The sequence below is a fragment of the Phacochoerus africanus genome, chromosome 4 (genome assembly GCF_016906955.1).
Source record: "Phacochoerus africanus isolate WHEZ1 chromosome 4, ROS_Pafr_v1, whole genome shotgun sequence".
Lineage (NCBI taxonomy): Eukaryota > Metazoa > Chordata > Mammalia > Artiodactyla > Suidae > Phacochoerus > Phacochoerus africanus.
Genome location: NC_062547.1, coordinates 66403117 through 66421913, shown reverse-complemented (window position 1 = coordinate 66421913; position 18797 = coordinate 66403117). Strand labels below are relative to the sequence as shown.

At 56.6% G+C, this 18797-nt stretch overlaps 1 protein-coding gene across 1 annotated transcript; it reads left to right on the top strand.

Annotated features, from left to right (window-relative positions):
* The first annotated feature begins 475 nt into the window (after positions 1-475).
* On the top strand, positions 476-18501 carry NACC1 (nucleus accumbens associated 1). Its single transcript, XM_047776885.1, has 6 exons — positions 476-559; positions 12808-13779; positions 13880-14053; positions 14713-14818; positions 14925-15022; positions 15480-18501. The coding sequence occupies exons 2-6, from the start codon at positions 12816-12818 to the stop codon at positions 15740-15742; spliced, it is 1605 nt and encodes a 534-aa protein (XP_047632841.1). The 5' UTR covers positions 476-559; positions 12808-12815; the 3' UTR covers positions 15743-18501.
* Positions 18502-18797: the final 296 nt, after the last annotated feature.

Sequence of the window (18797 nt, the reverse complement as noted above, 5' to 3'; positions counted from 1 at the left end):
CTAAAGATGTTAATGTGAAGTTTAAACGAGATAATCCCATAAAGAACACAAAACAGTGCCTGACACAAACAGCACACATTATTGTTTGCGTTTTTACAGGAAACTAAAGTTCCGAAGGGAAACCGACTTGCTTTAGGTTGTGGGACTAGAAGGTGACGGGGTGGGGACTGGAACTCTCCAGCAGGGCCGAGGTCCAGGCGCTGAGTCCAGGCGGCGGAGGGAGGAGACTGAGAAAAGAAGGGGTGTGCTCTCGGTGCTCGGCTGGCCTAGCCTCGGGGGGGGCGGGTTTGGGGGGCGGTGCGCGGGCGGGGCCAGGCCGCTCCTCCCCGGCCGGTCTGCGGCGGCGGCGCGCCTTGCGCTCGCTCGGCGCTCGGCTGGGGCGGCCTGGCCCACAATGAATGGCCGCCGCGGCTGCCGCTGCTGCTGAGGCGGAGGCCGCGGAGGCCGCGGAGGCGGAGGCCGAGGCCCCGGCGCAGGGGGGCGCGCCCCGGGCCCAGGCCCGGCCCCAGCCGCCGCTGCGGAGCCTGCCGGGAGCCCCCGGAGCGCGGCCACGGCGCAGGTGAGACGGCCCGCCCCAGGCCCGGTTCCGGCCTCCTCTTGCCGGGGCGGCCCGAGGGCATCCGAGGTCTGGCTAAGGGGCGAGGGGAGGGAAGACATGGGGGCCTCCTCCAACCAGGAACCTGGCCAGTAGCCTGCACTATGCCCCAGCCGGCGAGTGTGGGGAGTCCCGGCCCCCGCGAGCGGCTTCGAGCGTTCAGCCCCGCGCGGGACCGCGGGGCTTGCGGGCGTCGGGATCGGGCCCAGACCTCCCCCTATTCCCGGCCAGAGAGGCGTGAGGCCAGGCCGGGGCAGGTGGCTAGGGGCCCAGGAAGTTGGAGGGAGGGCAGGAGGAGGAAAAGTGAAGAGGCTCCCGTGGAGGCCGGAGGGGGAGGGGGAGGAGGAGTCGGTCTTTGGGCCGGCGGAATGGGGGAGGAAGGGAAAGCGGCTTGGCTGGAGGGAAACGGCCTCGAGGGGGGCGGGGAGGGGCCGGGCTTGCAGGTACTGTCGGGGCGCCGGAGGAGGTGGGTCAGGTTACATACAGGCTTGGGGGCGGCTGAGGAGAAGCCCAGGAAGTGGAGCTGGGTGGGTGTGGGCGGAGTTAGTTCGGGTGGGGGCGGTTAGGAGATCCCAGAGATGTTTGCAGGGGTCACATGAGGTTAGTGCTGGGAGCGTTGGAGGGGTGGCGAGGGCCGGATACGGGGGCGATCAGGTAGGTTGAGGAACTACTGTAGGAGCTTTGGGAGGGAGAGGCAGAGCCTTTGGACTAAGTAGGCTTGTGGGGGTGTATGAGCAAGTTCGGAGAAAGTACTGTGATCAAAAGGCACGTGCCAAGGTGTGCCCCCCTTTGTCGGCCAGATGTTAAGTTGGAGTCAAACCTGAAGTGTTTACTCTTTCTCACACCTCTCATCTCTATTTATCAGGTTCTAGGTCCCGACCTACCCTTTGGGCAAGCCTCTGCGGGCTGTTCCAGAGTTTGAGCCTGCCAGGAGGGTGTTTGTGTGGGATTCTTGGGAAATAGTCTGGAACACCTAGCTTGCCCATATTGTTTATCACCCTCTTGTACACCTCTAACCGGTATATCTTCATGGAGGCAGCCCAGCACACACACCCCCACCCCCGTTATCTGAACACCTTAGGATCTTAGATTCTTTCCCCACCTTGGGGCCCTCAAGCCTAGGAGTTGGGACCTCACAGTACCCCACATTCTCTCAAGTGTCTTACTAGAAGGTGAGCATATAAAGCTCAGTTCATTGTGTCTCAGAGGCTCCTGATGGGGTGAAGGCAGGTCACTGAGAGGGATCAAAACAGGCCCCTACACCCAGGCCCTGGCCTTTGGTGCTACTGATCCCAGGGCTCTGCCTCTGGAGTGCTCTCCTTGTCCAGGCCCCGGACTTTGGTGCTACTGATCCCAGGGCTCTGCCTCTGGAGTGCTCTCCTTGTCCAGGCCCTGCAGTGAGCTTGCTGGTTAGATGAGCTCATTGATTGCTCACACCACCAGGTTCAGCTTGGGCCTTCTCTGTGGTAAAAGGGAGGAAGCTGGGGCTTGTCCCAGGTCACACAGCTGGACAGTGGCAGACTGGGATTGACTGATCCTCAGCCCCAACCCACAGTCGTATGGAGCTGGCCTTTGAAAGGCATGACCGCAAGAGCTCCCCACTATTCCGGATTCCCTGGGGGGCACTCTCTGCCCAGGACTCTCCTTGCCTCTTCCCAAGATATGGGTCAGTACCCTTGCGGACAGAGTTTTCCCGGTGTCCGAGGAAGCCAGGTCAGTGGAAGCTTCTTTCCAGGAGGTTAGGGGTCACGGACCTGTGGGCTAGCAGGGGGAGGTGGTTAAGAGGAGGGGGCTTGCTCTGGAGCTGGATTTTGCTTTTTTCCTGGTTTGTCTTTTCCTTACTTTGGTCCCCAGTCTGACCCACCTCCACTTTTGTTCTTTCTCCCCAGGGTGATCACATGGCTATTACCAACATGTCCCATGAGCAGTTGATTTGGGATCCTTAGCACCTGAGGCAGGAACCGCAAACTGCTGGGTTGAGCGGTATCAGCCAGATCAGGGGTTTAATGACGGCCTGTACCTCATTCCCTCCCTTCCCCTAGTCTCCTCATGCTTCCTAGAACTGCCCCCACCTGGGCCCTCCTCCCCTCCTTTGGCTGGCCTCCTGGTTCTGGGAAGGGTAGAAACTGGGCCAGCAGCCCCATGTAAAAAAGCCTTATCCCTGCCTGGCTGGGCTGAGGCTGGCTGCCCTGGCACAGGCTGGGGCCTCCGCAGGGCTCTGGGCTGAGTACTAAAGGCAGGGATAGCCACCTCTGGTCATAGCCGGAACGAGGGCAGAGACTGGTGGGAGTTGGTGACTGTGTGTGGGTGGCAGAGAAGGGGGTGGTGGGTCAGAGCCTGTGCCTAGAGCTGGAGAAAGCACTCTTAATCATTGCTTTTCTATGAGGATTTAGGGTGCACAGACCTGGGACACCAGAGGAGGCCAAAATAGCCTGGCAGGCGAGAGCAACAAGTAAAGGGACTCTTGGAACAGTTTTATTTCACGAGGGTGCCAGCTCCCTTCTGGGGCCTGGAGAGCAGCCCTGAATAACAGATCTCAGAGCTTCTCAGCAAGGTTTGTTTGAGTGAAGGTGACCGATCTCAGACAAACATATGATCAAGATCATTTCTGTTATCCCTTTCGTTCATGGACATGAAATATAGCGATGGTGCTGGGGCAAGTGGAAAGCATTAGACTGGGCAGTCAGGGAAGGTTTCCAGGCAAACTGAGCTCTGAATAATAAGAAATCAGGCTGCTTGGGGGAGCTGGGGCAGGGAGGGGCGAATGTTCTAGGCAGACGGGACAGCACATTGAAAGCCTTTATTGAGCATGTGCCAGCCTCCTGCTAAGTGCTCTAAACATCCTGTCTTCATGAGGGAAGGAGTGAAGGATGACCGTGGTGTGGAGTCAGAGACCCTTGGTGCCATTCCCAGAAAGGAAGCACCTGATCTCAGGGTCCTCTGGACCCCACCCCACCCCATCCCACCCCCGCAATGGCCCACAGATGCAAGTACAAACCTCTTGGCCTGCTTCAAAGACCTTTTAAAATCTGGTGCCCCACCCAGGCAGTGGGGAGCCCCAGTAGGTTCTTGAGCAGGGCTGCAAGGAGATGAGTTTTGGTCAATTTTGCAGGATCCATTGCCAAAGTCAGCCTGGAGAGTGTGGCAGGTTGGTCCAGCGAGATCTAACCCAGTTCATCAGTGTCATTGCCAGAGCCCTTGATGGAGGAAGGCCTGCCAGGTTCAGGTGGGGCTTGCTACATTTGAAGCTGTGGTGAGCTGGCCTTGAAGACAGAGATGGTGTTTGCACCAGCCTCTGCTTCCTTCTCTTGGGCCTTCCCTGCCTGTCTTCACCCCTGTTCCCTTTCCTGGGTGCCAAGCTTCTCTAAGCACTTTCACACATTTTTAACTCATTTAAGCCTATGCCTAACATGAGCAGGCAGGCTGCCTCCCTGCCTCTGCTCCTGGGTCTCCTTGGCTGAGAGTGTCACGCCTCTTTTCCTTGTGGAGAGCCTTCTGAGCCAGAGAGGCTGCAAGGTGGGACTGAGGAGGTGGCTGGCATGTTGTGTCCAAAGTCTGGTTGTGGTCATTGCCCACCCCCCCGATCCTATCCTACCTTGTCAGGATAGACAGGCTTCGAAGGTCTCAGCATTCTTAGAGACCCCAGTGCCTTCTGTGAGGACTGTGACTGAATAGCAGAGGGTGAGTAAAGATGAGCAGTCAGGAGTTCTTGTTGTGGCTCATCAGTAATGAAGTCAGCTAGTATCCGGGAGGACACAGGTTCCATTCCTGGTCCCGCTCAGTGGGTTAAGGATCTGGCATTGCCGTGAGCTGTGGTGAAGGTCGCAGAAAGTACCCTGGACCTGGTGTTGCTGAGGCTGTGGCGTAGGCCGGCAGCTCAGCTCTCATTTGACCCCTAGCCTGGGAACTTCCATATGTCAAGGGCGCGACCCTTTAAAAAAAAAGGGGGGGGGTGAGTGATCAAGGCTCAGTGGAGTCAGAACCCACCATCAGCACCACCTTGCTTAACCCCAAGACCTTGCGCAAAGGTCGTGACCTTGGGAGTTCCCATTGTGGCACAGCGGAAACGAATCTAACTGGTGTCCATGAGGATGCGGGTTTGACCCCTGGCCTTGATCAGTGGGTTAAGGATCCAGCGTTGCCATGAGCTGTGGTGTAGCTCGCAGATGGGGCTTGGATCCGGTGTGGCTGTGGCTGTGGCGTAGGCCAGCAGCTACAGTTCTGATTCAACCCCTAACCTGGGAACCTCCATATGCCTTGGGTGCGGCTTGAAAAAACAAAACAACAACAAAAAAAGTCATGACCTCAGCACCTCAGTTTCCTCACCTGTTAAATGGGGGCAAGCAGGCATGGTGGTAGTTCTCAAGCAGATTGATTCTGCCCTCCTCTGGAGATACTTGGAAAATGTCTGGAGACATGTTGTTTGTCGCCGCTAGTGCTGGGGAGTAGAGGCCAAGGATGCTGCTCAATATCGTATAATGCACAGGGCAGCCCCCCACCATAGAGAATGATCTGGGTCCACTGGCAGAGGTGCTGCAGTTGGGGTTCCCTGCTGCATGGTAATCGTGAGGGTTACTTGAGAGGTTAGTGTCTGGGATGTGATCAGATGATGCTGTGAAAGCACCGGGGTCTCCCGAGCCCTCGTTAAGTACTGCCTGATAGTTCCTGAAATGGCGTAAGGTTCTGGGAGCTGGAGAGAGGTATAAGATGCCTCTGACTGAGGGGGACATACTAATAATAGTAGCTGGCACTGACTACAAAGCCAGCACTAGCGGTTTAATCCTTAAAACCATCTTGTGAGGTGGCTCCTGCTATTAGCCCATTTTACAGTTGAAAAAGACTAATGAGGGCTCAAGCAGCAAGCATTGCTAGAGATAAAGGTTTCCTGGGAGCGTAGAGGAAGGGAATTCTAATTCTAATCAGGAAGCTTTGTAAGGGATATTTGAACCTAGTAGAACAAGTTTCTGATTCTTCTGTCCTCTGAGCCCACTCCATCCTAGCAGGAGGCCCGCCCACCGCCTTTGTGTTAGCCTCTCCAATGTCACCTCAGGACCTTTGCACTTGACATTCCCTCTACCCTTTGTGAACCTCCACCCTGTGTCCTTGGGGTCTGAAGGCCCTCCAGAAGTGTGATGTAACTCAGAGGGTGGGCTTGTGGTCAGAGTTGGGGGGTGGGGTGGAGCCTGGCTGGGTTCTCCGAGAAGAGCTGCTGCAGGCGGAGGCAGTGGAGGCCAGATTGCCCAGGACTGCTAAGAGAGAGTGGGAGGAGGGAGAAGGAGAGGCAGCAGGCTAGACTGCTCATTCCCGGAGGTGGCAGTGAGGGGAGGAAGACTGGAGAATAGCTGGGGGAGGCTGGGCCAAGGAAGAAGGCTTCCTGGGGCGGGAGGGGATGGGGGAGCAGAAAGAGCAGCACCCTGAACCCTCAGGTGGGCAGCAGACCCATGCTCTGGCCTCGGCCTGTCGTGGCTTCCCTTCTCAGCCCTGGCCTCTTTGAGTCCCGGTTTGCCCAGTCACGAACTGAGTCCACCTGTGGTGGCTGCCTGCCGTGGGGAGCTACAGGACCATGCAGAGGACGAGTTCAGCCTGGTCAGCAAAGCCTCAGCTGCTGCTATCTCCTGATTCTTGGACTGGAACCAGGCAGCCTGCATGCCATCCTGTGCCTCGCTCACTGCACCTGTAAAATGGCAGGAAGACCCATTTCTTCCTCAGAAATTGGCGAGGGGGATAATTAAGCCCTCACCAGGTACTGGTGCACAGTAGGGGCAATGTCCCTGCCAGCTACGGTCGCTAATCCCATCACCCACTGTGGAGTTACTGGGAGCTTTTCAGAGGGAAGAAAAAGAAATGTGTAGATACTTAACAAAAGGATCTGTACAGTCAGGTGTCACCTTGTTCTTCACTAGCTAATGTTGGCTTAAGCTGTCTTCAGATTCAGCCCCTGTAGAGGGTCTAAGTGGCTTTGTGCCAGGAATGTACCCCAAGCATCATGGGTGTGTGTGTGTGTGCGTGTGTATCACTTTCTTGCCCCCAGCTGTCACTCTGACCTCATGCTGAGCTGGGTGACAGATCGCAGGGCTTTCCAGGGCCATTAACTGACTTACATGTCAGTAGGCAGCGCACCACTTCCCTGGAAAGTCAGGCAGACAGCCCTGGGTGAGGCAGGCGCAGATCTCTCCCCACACTCTGTTGGCTCGGAACTTCAGAGCTCCCTTCCCAGAGAGCTGGCAGTTTTTACTCCCAGGAATTGCACTGGCACACAAGCACCTCTGTTTTAAGCCTGCTGCACCCTGATGGGATCTGGCGGCTATGGGAGCCATCACTGGGAATCCAGAGTTCAGTTACATTGAACCCCAAGTGGGACCCTGACAGCTGGCCACACACCCGGCGCAGCTGCCAGAGGAGGGTGCCTGACTGCATGGCACCCTCCACATTGGCCCCAGCAGCCCCCACTGCAGTGAGAGTGGCACCCCTGCCCAGCCTGAGAAATCTCTTCTGGGCCCCACTCCATTCTAGTCACAATGTGATGAAAAGAGGGGGTTTGGTTGGAAGTAATGGAAATAATTTTCCGTTCGTTCTGTTCATTCCACAAACAACAGAGGACACAGCAGTGTGAACCAGACAGGCAGACGCCCTGCCCTGGTAGAGCTGACACAAAGCCAAGGACACATCTAGTTGGTAGGTGGTGGGAAGTGCCCAGGAGGAAAAAATCAAGCAGGAGAAGCAGCCAGGGTTGGGAAGGGCTCTGTCTTTGGAAATTTGAGATGGGTGGCCAGGAGTGTGCGTGGGGACATGGCCATCTCGAAGCCTGCATTCTAGGAGGTCCAAGAGCAGACCCTCTAACGTACAGGGCCCCTTATACTTTGTGGGGCCCCAGTGGTGAGAAATGGTTTTGAAGGAGTCAGGGGTGTGAATTCAAAGATCTTGACCCAAGTGTGGAGGGCTGGGGCTGGGGCTGGTGCAAGCTGCGGCCAGAGCAGCCTTAGTGGGGGTGCAGGAGATGAGCTGAGGATGCTTTGTGTTGGCATCTGGGTCGTGTGCAAGCCTGCGGTCCACAGGGAGGTCCAGGCCTGGGCCTCCAGGAAAAAGTTGCGGTGTGAGTAGGTGGTGTTTGGAGTCCATCTTAGTCTGCCTAGGCCGCTGTAACAAGATACCTTAGGTGAGGCAGCCTAAGCAGGAGACACTTACTTCCTCACTGCTCTTGAGGCTGGAAGTCCAAGATGCTAGCGTGATCAGGTTCTGGTTGGGTTCTAGTGTGCTCACATGGCCTTCCCTATGAAATCTCTCTTCCTCTTAGAAGGACCAGGAGTTCTGTTGGATCCAGGCCCCACCTTTATGATCCCATTTAGCCTTAATTACCTTCAAGTAGGATCCTATCTCCAAATACAGCTACACTGGGGATTAGGCCTTCAACATATGAATTGGGGTGGGAAACATACCTTTCAATCCAAAGCAGAGCCCCGGGACTGTGGGTGTGATCCCCCGAAGGAGAGAAGCCAACTAAAGATGCAGCCCAGAGTCAGCCTCTCCTTTCACTTTCTGGACGGGCCTTGCTTGCTTGCTTCTCCCTCGAGGTCCTGCACACCTTCCTTGTGCCTGGAAGGTGAGGCTCCCAGCCCACTTGCTGCCTGGTGAGGTCACCCCTACGCACACACCTCCACCACCTTGTGCCCCCAGATCTCAACTCCAGTGTTCCCTCTTCTGAGTGAAGTCAGAGGCCTGGACCTACAGCTTGTTAATCTGTGTGACCCAGGATGCCTCTGTCTGGGCTCCTGAATTAGTTGTTTCCCGCCCCAGGCTTCTGGCATTTCCTGCCCCAGGCAGGCGCTTGGCAAATATTTGTTGAGTGACTGTTGAGAGGCCATGGAAACCTAATGTCGCACCCTTGCACCTCATCAGGAAACCCACTGTCATCCAGGACCAGGAGTAGTGATGCTGGAAAGGTCTCCTGTGGGGCTGGGGGCTTCCCCTCCCATCCTGGGGGATCAGGGGGATCCCAGAAGATGGGCAGGCTGATGTGCCAAATTGGGAGGAGTATGTGGCCAAAAACAAAAACTGAATATGTGGCTTTTAAAACGATGCCCTGGGGAGTTCCCGTCGTGGCGCAGTGGTTAACGAATCCGACTAGGAACCATGCATGAGGTTGCGGGTTCAGTCCCTGCCCTTGCTCAGTGGGTTAACGATCCGGCGTTGCCGTGACCTGTGGTGTAGGTCGCAGACCCAGCTCGGATCCCGCGTTGCTGTGGCTCTGGCGTAGGCCAGTGGCTACAGCTCCGATTGGACCCCTAACCTGGGAACCTCCATATGCCGCGGGAGCGGCCCAATAAATAGCAAAAAGAAAAAATAAATAAATAAATAAAATGATGCCCTGCCTGCCCATAAAGGCTCACTCCTGAGACAGTCACCACCCTCTGTGGGAATTCTCCCAAAACTGGTCTGGGCCCCAGGCTCTCTTGCTCCAGGCTCTCCATTGTTCACTCAAATGTTCATCCTCACTGGGCCAGGGCCTGCTTGTCCCTCACACTGTGCTGACTTCCAGAGACACAGTCACCTCACCTGAAATTAAATCACCCCCTGTGTCTCCCCACTGGGCAGTGAGCTCCATACAGGCATAGCCAGCCCTCTTCAGGGCTGTGTCCCCAGCACCTTGCAGTCCATTGGGGTGGGGTGGGGGTGAGTAAATACCTCCCCATTTTACAGATGAACAGACTGAGGCACAGAGAGGTGAGGGGCTGGCCTGAGGTCACACAGCCTCAGGATGATGGGGCTGTTGCAGCAGAACCCAGGTTTAGAAGTCTCTGTCATGGCTTAGCAGTAACAAACCCAACTAGTATCCATGAGGACACGGGTTTGATCCTGGCCTTGCTTAGTGGGTTAAGGATCCAGCATTGTATTGAGCTATGGTGTAGGTCGCAGACATTGCTATGACTGTGGTGTAGGCAGGCAGCTATAGCTGCCATTCGACCCCTAGCCTGGGAACTACCATATGCTGTGGGTGTGGCTCTAGCTCTGCTGTATGCCTCTCCTGCCTTGGTCCACTTCCTAGGGGTTGTGAACCTCTCATGCCATGGGTCTAGAGCACCCCTCCAGGGACTAGAGGCCAACCAGCCTCTTCCTTGTCTGCCTTGGCCCTGGTCACTTGGTCCCCAGTACCCCAAAGGGCTTTGGTTTGGCAGTCTGGGGAGGCGGGTCAGGGCTCTGTCCTTTGCCTCTTGATGCCTTAGTTTCCCCTGCCTCCTCACTCAGAGGCCCAGCTCCTGGGAGCTGTATGCTGCCTTGTAACTAGGATTTCCCTGTCACTGCCTCCCCCTCCTGATTGCCTTTTTGTTTTTCGTAGCAGTAACAATGATTTTGATAAAGAGGAAGAGGGTACAGCTGAAGGAAACCTTGGGTTTCAGTGGTCAGACAGATCTGGCTTTGAATCTTGTCTCTACTGCTTATGTGTAATCTTAGGACAGATCTTAGCTTCTGCATGGACTCAGCTCTCCCAGCTGAGTTTTGGGGGTAGGAAATCAACCCCGTTGGCTTGCTGAGAAGAATCAGGGAGCTCACTAAGGTTAGGCGTCAGCTCCTGTGGTAGCCTGGGTGCTGGGAGGGATAGGGCCTGCGTCTCCCTCAGGGTCTCCCACATGGAGCAGCTCAGTGAGTATGGGTTGAGTGTGCAGAATCAGGTTGGCCTTAACAGTGTTAATTTCCAAGGGAAGAAGCAGAGATGTGGAGCTCCTGGTCCCTAAAGCAAGTCTGTTCTGGAGCCGAGACACCCTGGCCTGAGTGCACCTCAGCCCATGAGCACCTGGCCCCTTCTGTTCCTCCTGGCAGCCCTTTCGGAATGAGCCCAGATAGGGCTCAGGTCCCCACTGCATCCCCCATGCTCACCCCTCAGAGGCAGCTTAGGTTGGACTTGTTAAAGTAAAAAACTGAAGATCTGCGAGAGCTAACCTGGAAGGACAGGGTGGGGGTGCGGGGGCTCTAGGTAGTTCCTGCCCCAGGGACTTCTCTTTTTTCCTCACCCACCTGGCTCTCTGCTCAGGCCTCTCTTCTCACCCCTACCTGCCCATGCAGGTCCACTGCCCTTTATACCTGTAACATTGCAGGGGACTCCCTTTTATCAGTAGGGGCGCTTGTAAAGCCACGTCTTCCCGCATAGCCCTTTTATGATTACCCCCAGAGCATGGGACATGCTGGTCTCCCCCGACCAGTTCTTCTCCTGGGCTGGAATGTGCACTGATGGAATAGGTTCTGATGCAGAGGTTCACACTTTTGAGAGGTGCCAGGGCCCCCCAGGTAGTACCTCATAGGTCAAGATCTCAGGCAGTTCCTTAAATTCACATTTCTTTCTCTATCCACCCCTCAAGCACTTTGAAGTTAATTTGCGTAAATGTGGTGTTGGGGTTCCCCATGTGGCTCAGTGGAAACATTCCCACTAGTATCCAAGAGGGTGCATGTACTATCCCTGGCCTTGTTCAGTAGGTCGGGGATCTGGTGTTGCTGTGAGCTGTGGTATAGGTCACAGACGCAGCTTGGATCCTGTGTGGCTGTGGCTGTGGCTGGCAGCTATAGCTCTGATTCGATCCCTAGCCTGGGAACCTCCATGTGCCGCGAGGGCAGCCCTAATAAGCAAAAAAAAAAAAAAAAAGTGTTATTTCACACACTTTATTTCTTATTAAATGCTTTTTTGTCTTTTGTCATTTAAGGGCTGCACCCATGGCCTATGGAGGTTCCCAGGCTAGGGGCTGGATTGGAGCTATAGCTTCCGGCCTACACCACAGCTCACAGCAACGCTGGATCTCTAACCCACTGAGCGAGGCCAGGAATCGAACCTGCAACCTCATGGTTCCTACTTGGATTCATTTTCACCGCACCACGACGGGAACCCCAATACTTTTTATTTTTGTAAATAGGCAATACATTCACCAGGTTCAATATTTAAAACACCTTAAGAATGTACATGGCAAGTCTCATACCAAATTCTGCACATTGGACAAAGAAACTATAAGTTTCTTTGAGCAGCTTTCTGGAGATACGTATATCATGCAGTTCACCCATTTAAAGGGTACAGATTTAGTAGTTTTTAGCATATTCACAGAGTTGTGTATCCATCACCACAATTTCAGAACATTTTTCTTTAGGGCAAGAAGAAACCCTGACCCATTTGCTCACACTCCCCCAATCCTCCCAGCCCCCAGCAGCCACTAATCTGCTGTCTCTATGGCTTTGCATATTCCGGCCATTTCATAAGCATGGGATTGTATAATATGTGGGCCTTCAGTCTGGCTTCTTGGATTTAACATGTTTTTTAAGGTTTATTCAAGTTGTGGCATGTGTCAGTAGTTTGTTCCTTTTTATGGCTGAATTGTATTCTGTTGTAGATGCACCACATTTTGTTTATGCATCCATCAGCTGATGGATGTTTAGGTTTTTTCCACCTTTTGCCTGTTGTGGGTGGTGCTGGTATAAACATTCATGGACAGGCATATGTGTGGATATATGTTTGCCTTTCTGGGGTATAATTCCTAGAAGTGGAATTGCTGGGTCATATGGTAACTTCATGTTTAAACATCTGAGGAACCGTTTTCCACAGCGACTGTACAACTTTGCATTTCCACCAGTAACATAGGAGGGTTTCCATTCATTTCTCATCCTCACTAACACTTACTTATCTTTTTTATTCTACCCACCCTAGCGGGTATGAAATGGTGTCCCATTGTGGTTTGGATTTGCGATTCCCCCGATGACTAGTGATGTTCCCATACAGTTTCAGGGGTTTTGAGTTGTCATTCTGTCATTCAACAAACGGTGATTGAGGGTCATGTGCTCAGCACTGAGAATGCAGCATATAAGATCCGATGACTCTGCCTTCCTGGCGTTCCTATGCCAGTGCCCTTCACTATGTGTGTAGTGCTAGTGATGGCTAACAGTCATGGGGTGCTCACTGTGACATCTCATGTATTATTCAACCACATATACATAAGAATGCCTTTGCACTCCTTCTGCAAGGGACAGCAGGCAGCCACCCTGGCCTACAGTGGACTTGGCTGATTTGACAGTCTGTCACAGGCAAGGCCACGCTGGGACGGGAGTGGCTGGCTTCTGGGATCCTTATAGTCATGCAAGTTCCACCATGTGGCTGTCCGAGCGCCCGTGTGTCTCCCCCGCAGTGGGCTGAGTCTGCTGCCTGACCCTCGTCCTTCTGTCTCTCCCTGTCCCCTTCGCAGCCGCCGCCATGGCCCAGACGCTGCAGATGGAGATCCCGAACTTTGGCAACAGCATTCTGGAGTGCCTCAACGAGCAGCGGCTGCAGGGCCTGTACTGTGATGTGTCGGTGGTGGTCAAGGGCCACGCCTTCAAGGCCCATCGGGCTGTGCTGGCCGCCAGCAGCTCCTACTTCCGGGACCTGTTCAACAGCAGCCGGAGCGCTGTGGTGGAGCTGCCGGCGGCCGTGCAGCCCCAGTCCTTCCAGCAGATCCTCAGCTTCTGCTACACTGGCCGGCTGAGCATGAACATGGGTGACCAGTTCCTGCTCATGTACACGGCTGGCTTCCTGCAGATACAGGAGATCATGGAGAAGGGCACAGAGTTTTTCCTCAAGGTGAGCTCCCCTAGCTGTGACTCCCAGGGCCTGCACGCCGAGGAGGCGCCCTCGTCCGAGCCCCAGAGCCCTGTGGCGCAGACGTCGAGCTGGCCGGCCTGCGGTACCCCGCTGCCCCTGGTGTCTCGAGTCAAGACAGAGCAGCAGGAGTCGGACTCTGTGCAGTGCACGCCTGTGGCCAAGCGGCTGTGGGACAGCGGCCAGAAGGAGGCAGGCGGTAGCAGTGGTAGCAACGGCAGCCGCAAGATGGCCAAGTTTTCCACGCCAGATCTGGCCGCCAACCGGGCACCCCAGCAGCCCCCGGTGGTGGCAGCTGCACAGCCCACTGGGGTGGCTGCAGGGGCCGGAGCTGGGCAATCGACTGGGGGAGCGGCAGCGGTGGCGGCAGCGGCAGCAGCAGGGGCAGTGGTGAGTGGGCCCAGCACGTCGGAGCGGACCAGCCCAGGCACCTCAAGTGCCTACACCAGCGACAGCCCCGGCTCCTACCACAATGAGGAGGACGAGGAGGAGGACGCGGGCGAGGAGGGCACAGATGAGCAGTACCGGCAGATCTGCAATATGTACACCATGTACAGCATGATGAACGTCGGCCAGACCGGTGAGGCACCTGCCTGGCCCCGCAACCCCCCACCCCAGCCTGGCCCCTCTCCCTCTGCTGCCCCCATCCCCAACACACCACTCTTTCCCCTACCCCCCAGCTGAGAAGGTGGAGGCCCTCCCCGAGCAGGTGGCCCCCGAGTCCCGGAATCGCATCCGGGTACGACAGGACCTGGCATCTCTCCCCGCTGAGCTCATCAACCAGATCGGTAACCGCTGCCACCCCAAGCTCTACGACGAGGGCGACCCTTCTGAGAAGCTGGAGCTGGTGACAGGTGGGTCAGCCTCACTCCCTCCCTGAATTCTCCCTGCCCCTCACCTCAGGCAGCCAGACCCAAGGTCCGGGAGTTCCCTGGCAACCTAGTAGTTAAGGACCCAGTGTCATCACTGCTGTGGCTCATTGTCATTGCTGTGGCGTGTGTTCAGTCCCTGGCCTGGGAATTTCCACATGTAGCAGCACAGCCCAAAAACCTCAAACAAAACAAAAACAAGAGACTCAAAAGTCCATCCCCAGCCCTGCTGCCCACCACCTACATCCTAGGGCAGGTGACACCCCCTAGCATTGATACAAATCCAAGACTGGCTTCTAGGTTTCCACCCCGGAAGTTGGTGTAAGTGTTGGCTGGCATTGTTGGCCAGCATTGTTGGCCATGTAGGGATAGGTTAGAGGCTTCACAGGGTTTGAATTTGGCCCTTGGAGTCAGGATGTCATGTGAGCCTCTGTTGCCTGTTTTTTCTGACGCTGGTGTTACGTGGGCAAGGGCCAGGTAGGGTGGGTGCCCCATGGACAGTGGTGCTACAGTCTCCATCCTTTCCTGAGTGTTGATGAGGCCACTCTGGGTTGAGTTGTGAAGGAGGGTCTAGGTTGGGCCCAGCCCAGCACCTGGCCGAGTGGGCTCCCTGGCCATCCTCTGGCTCCCCGCCCCCCCTCCAGGCACCAACGTGTACATCACAAGAGCGCAGCTCATGAACTGCCACGTCAGCGCAGGCACGCGGCATAAGGTCCTGCTGCGGCGCCTCCTGGCCTCCTTCTTTGACCGGTGAGTCTCACGCCAGAGCCCTAGGGATTGGGGGTGAGGTGGGGCCGTCCCGTGCCCCCACGGCCACAGGGGGCCTGACTCCCCCACCCTATGCTCCCCTGCCCAGGAACACACTGGCCAACAGCTGTGGCACCGGCATCCGCTCTTCCAGTAACAACCCCAGCCGCAAGCCACTGGACAGTCGTGTCCTCCATGCCGTCAAGTGTGAGTGTCCACCCTTCTGGAGGTGGGGGTGGGGGCCTAGGGCGGGCATTGGGTCCTTTTCTCTGGTGTTGGTCCTAACGGATCGGTAAGTAGGGCTTGGTGTTAAGGCTTCTAAGCTTTAATATAGACTGGTTGGGAAGAGGGCTGGGATTGCTTAGAGATTAAGTGGACTCTCCCTGGTTTTAAATTTTGGCAAATGACGAACATTTTTCAAGTGCATCAGATCCACACATCCCCCACACATGGCCAAGCTGGGTCAGGCCTGGGGCCTGCCGATGTGGTTTAGCAAGCTGTCTGCGAGGCCTCAGTTCCCTCACTTCCCAGGGCTTTGGGGATGCTCTATGTGTATGTGTGTGTATGTCTTTGGGACATTCAGGAGCAGCGGGGCCAAGTGCCTGTCTGCAAGTTGGGAGGTCAGGGCCCTGCTCAGCCTGAGCTACCCATTCTGCCTGTACAGACTACTGCCAGAACTTTGCCCCTAACTTCAAGGAAAGCGAGATGAACGCCATCGCAGCCGACATGTGCACCAATGCCCGCCGCGTTGTGCGTAAGAGCTGGATCCCCAAGGTCAAGCCGCTCATGGCTGAGGGTGACGCCTATACCACCTTCATCAGCTACACGGGCAAGATAGAGCCGGACATGATGGGTGTGGAGCACGGCTTCGAGACAGCCAGCCATGACGGCGAGGCCGGCCCCTCAGCCGAGGAGGCCCTCCAGTAACCCCCACCAGACCCTCCCACGGGGCTGTCACACTCCCCTCCTGTCACACCCACCCACCATCTTGGTCACGAGCTACTGTCTGTCCTTCCCCAGGACCCGTGGGGGGCGCTGCATGCTCCCGGCCCTTCTGCCTCCCTTGTCCCACCCCCTGACCCCACTCCGATAGATCGGGGAGCGGGCTGGGAGAGGACAGCAGGCAGTGCGAGGTCTGCGTTGCCTTCTCTAGCACACATGTGCTTAGTCGGGGAGCTCTAGCGCCCCCTCTCCTAACCCTTAGCAGCTGTCTCCCCACTCACCAGGCCAGGCATAGGGAGGGGCTGGCCTGGGGGGCTTGGGAAGACCCCCCACCTTCCCAGGCCCTGGGCCACCTAGTGGGAGCCTCCCTCAGCCTCCACCTCCACTGCAGCCCCTTGGGACTCAGAGGGGCCCCGGGTTCTCAGGACCCCTCCCGCCATCACCTCCCAGTGCTTCCACGTTTCCAAAAGCGCCTTCCTGTGTCCCTCGTCTGTCCCTGCGCCTGGGGGCTGGGGCAGGCGAGGCTGTGAGGATTGCCTGTTTTCCAGCTGAGGAAACTGAGGCTCAGAGAAATTCCATGACCGACCTAAGGTGGTGGGCGGTGGCAGGCCCAGCGCCCTTCTCTTCCCCCACCCTGTCCTCAGCCTCTCTTGCCACCACCAGTCCTCTGGGGCCTGAGAGGGGCAGGTCTTGAGTGACAGGGGGCCTTTAGGGGGGAGACCCAGGGTCTCTGAGGATCGAAGGAGAGGTGTCCCAGGCTTGCAAAAGCGTGTGGGTGTGCATGTGTGTGTGCGCGCGTGCGTGCGTGTGTAGAAGTTTTGCTTTTAAACAAATGAAGATATAAGAGGCAGTAGGACCAGGGGTGGAACCCAGGGGAGCAGGCTGGGGGGGGGGGCTGCTGCCTTTCCCTCCCTTCCCCACCCCCACCCCGCCCCCCCACGGCAGGGCTCCCAGCCCCCACCCCCTGTACATACTTTTTAAAACATTTTTTTAGCTAATGAAATATTGAAGTATAAGATTCCTTTTATTTTTCAAACCAACGGGACCGTGTCTGATGTCCCCTTCGGTCCCTGGGGGCCGTGGAAGGCAGGACAGGGGTGGGGGTGGGGCCGGGGGCAGGCTGAATGTGCGCATGTGTGTGGTGTGTGGGCCTGTGTTTCCGAGGTGGGCACCCTCCCCAGCCCCGCTCTGCCTGGGCTCCAGTGGGTCTGGCCAGCTCCCTTTCACCCCCAATGCCTCCCCACAGGGCTACATTGGAAAAGGTGTCCTTGGTTTGGGCCAGTTGGCTGAGCCCAGCTATTGGCAGGGCCCAGCCCGCTTTCATTGTTAACAGTTGCAGAATTTGTCTTTTACCATTCCTTTCTTTCTACCCTTGCCCAGCTCCATGAGTGGTCTTGGGGTGTTTTTTGTTTTTTTGTTTTTTTTTAGTTTTACATAGGTTCTTGTTTTTACTCCCGCCCTGGCCCCCCAACATACACCATGTGTCATTTCCTTGCAGTTTCACATTTTTGTCTCTAGCCCTTGTTCTCACCACCTCTGTCTCCTCCCCAGTCTGACCAGCCCATTGCTCCCAGCAGCCTCTCTTCTCCAAAGGCAGGGGGATTCCAGGAGGTGGGGTGGGGGCCAGCTGGACCCTTGGAATCTGACTTGGAGGCCTCCCCACCCACCCAGGAGCCCCTGCCAGCCTGCAGGGAGGGGGTCCTTCCTGACATCTGCTTGTTGCAGGGATGGGGTATCAGTCCTGCTGGGGCCCTGGCACTCTGCTTTCCCAGCCAGGTCCCAGCATCTTAGCCCTCGGGGGGCCCGAGTGTGTGGGGGGAGTCGACACCCCCAGCTAAAGCACAAGCACCTTAGTCGCACCTCCACTGCCCCCACATCCCAGCCTTGACACCCCACCCCAGCGTAGATCCCAAAGCACAATATCCTGGTCACTTGGCAAGCTGCCGGGCCGACCAAGGCCAAGGGGTGGGCTGGGGCTCCAGCCAGACCCCAAAAGGAAGCAGGAGTCCCCAGGCGCTCCCCTCCTTCCAGGCCTTAGCGGGGGCCAGCTCTCTGGGACCGGGGTCTTCTCCCTCCCCACCCCCTTGTCCTGGGCAGGCCCCTGCCCAGCCCCTCCCCACCTTGTGCTCTGGTGGGGCCCTGTCCCTCCTCCAAGCCCCTGCAGCACTGGGTTGGGTGGTGGAGCCCTCTCGTTTCAGGGAGCCCCAGAGGTTCCCCTGGCTCCCCAGGCTGTTGGTCTGGGGATGGTGAGGAGGGGGAGAGGGGCTGGGCAGGGGTGCAGGGGAGGAAACTCCTCACCAGGAGAGCCAAAGACAGGGTTGTGCCTTACCCCAGGAGCCACCCCTGCGCCCCTCCCGCCCTGCCCTCCCTGTTTCTGGGTGGCCTGCTGCTTTTCCTTCTTTCCTCCCCCACCCTGCCCAGCCCTGAGCTGCATGGACCGACCCCCACCCTGGGCAGCCAGGAAGGAACATGAATGGAGAATCACTGACCAACGCAAAAAAAGACTGTGGGGGCCTCCCCCGGCCACCCATTCACCTGCACCTCTTTCACGCAGGACAGACCACCCGCCCTGTCTGCGTGGAGTGCCAACACCCTCCCTGCCCTGGGCCGAGCCCCCCCTTCCCCGGGCCCGTAAGTGAGATTGCACATTAACTACTGTAAGAAGAGGAGCCGCACTGGGAAATGTGAACCATGAGAATATCAGTGATACTGATGAGGAGAATAAACTAAACGCCTTTGTAACAGCCCTGCGGCAAGCTGCTCACTGGGGGCGGGGTGATGGGCCCAGGAAGGGACACTGGATGTGCATTACAGTCCCCCTCCTTCCACAGAACAACACCCCCATTTCCCAAGCCTTCATGTTGACAGATGCAACAGGAGCCCAGCTCAGGGTGTGCTGAGAATGGCCATGCCAAACATTAAAGATCCTTTTTCAGATGGAGAACCCAAGCTGCAGTCTCGGCCGCCAACAGCCTCCACTTCCAGGTAGCCCCAGTGTATCCAGACAACACCCCCCTCCAGGCTGTTCACTCATACATAT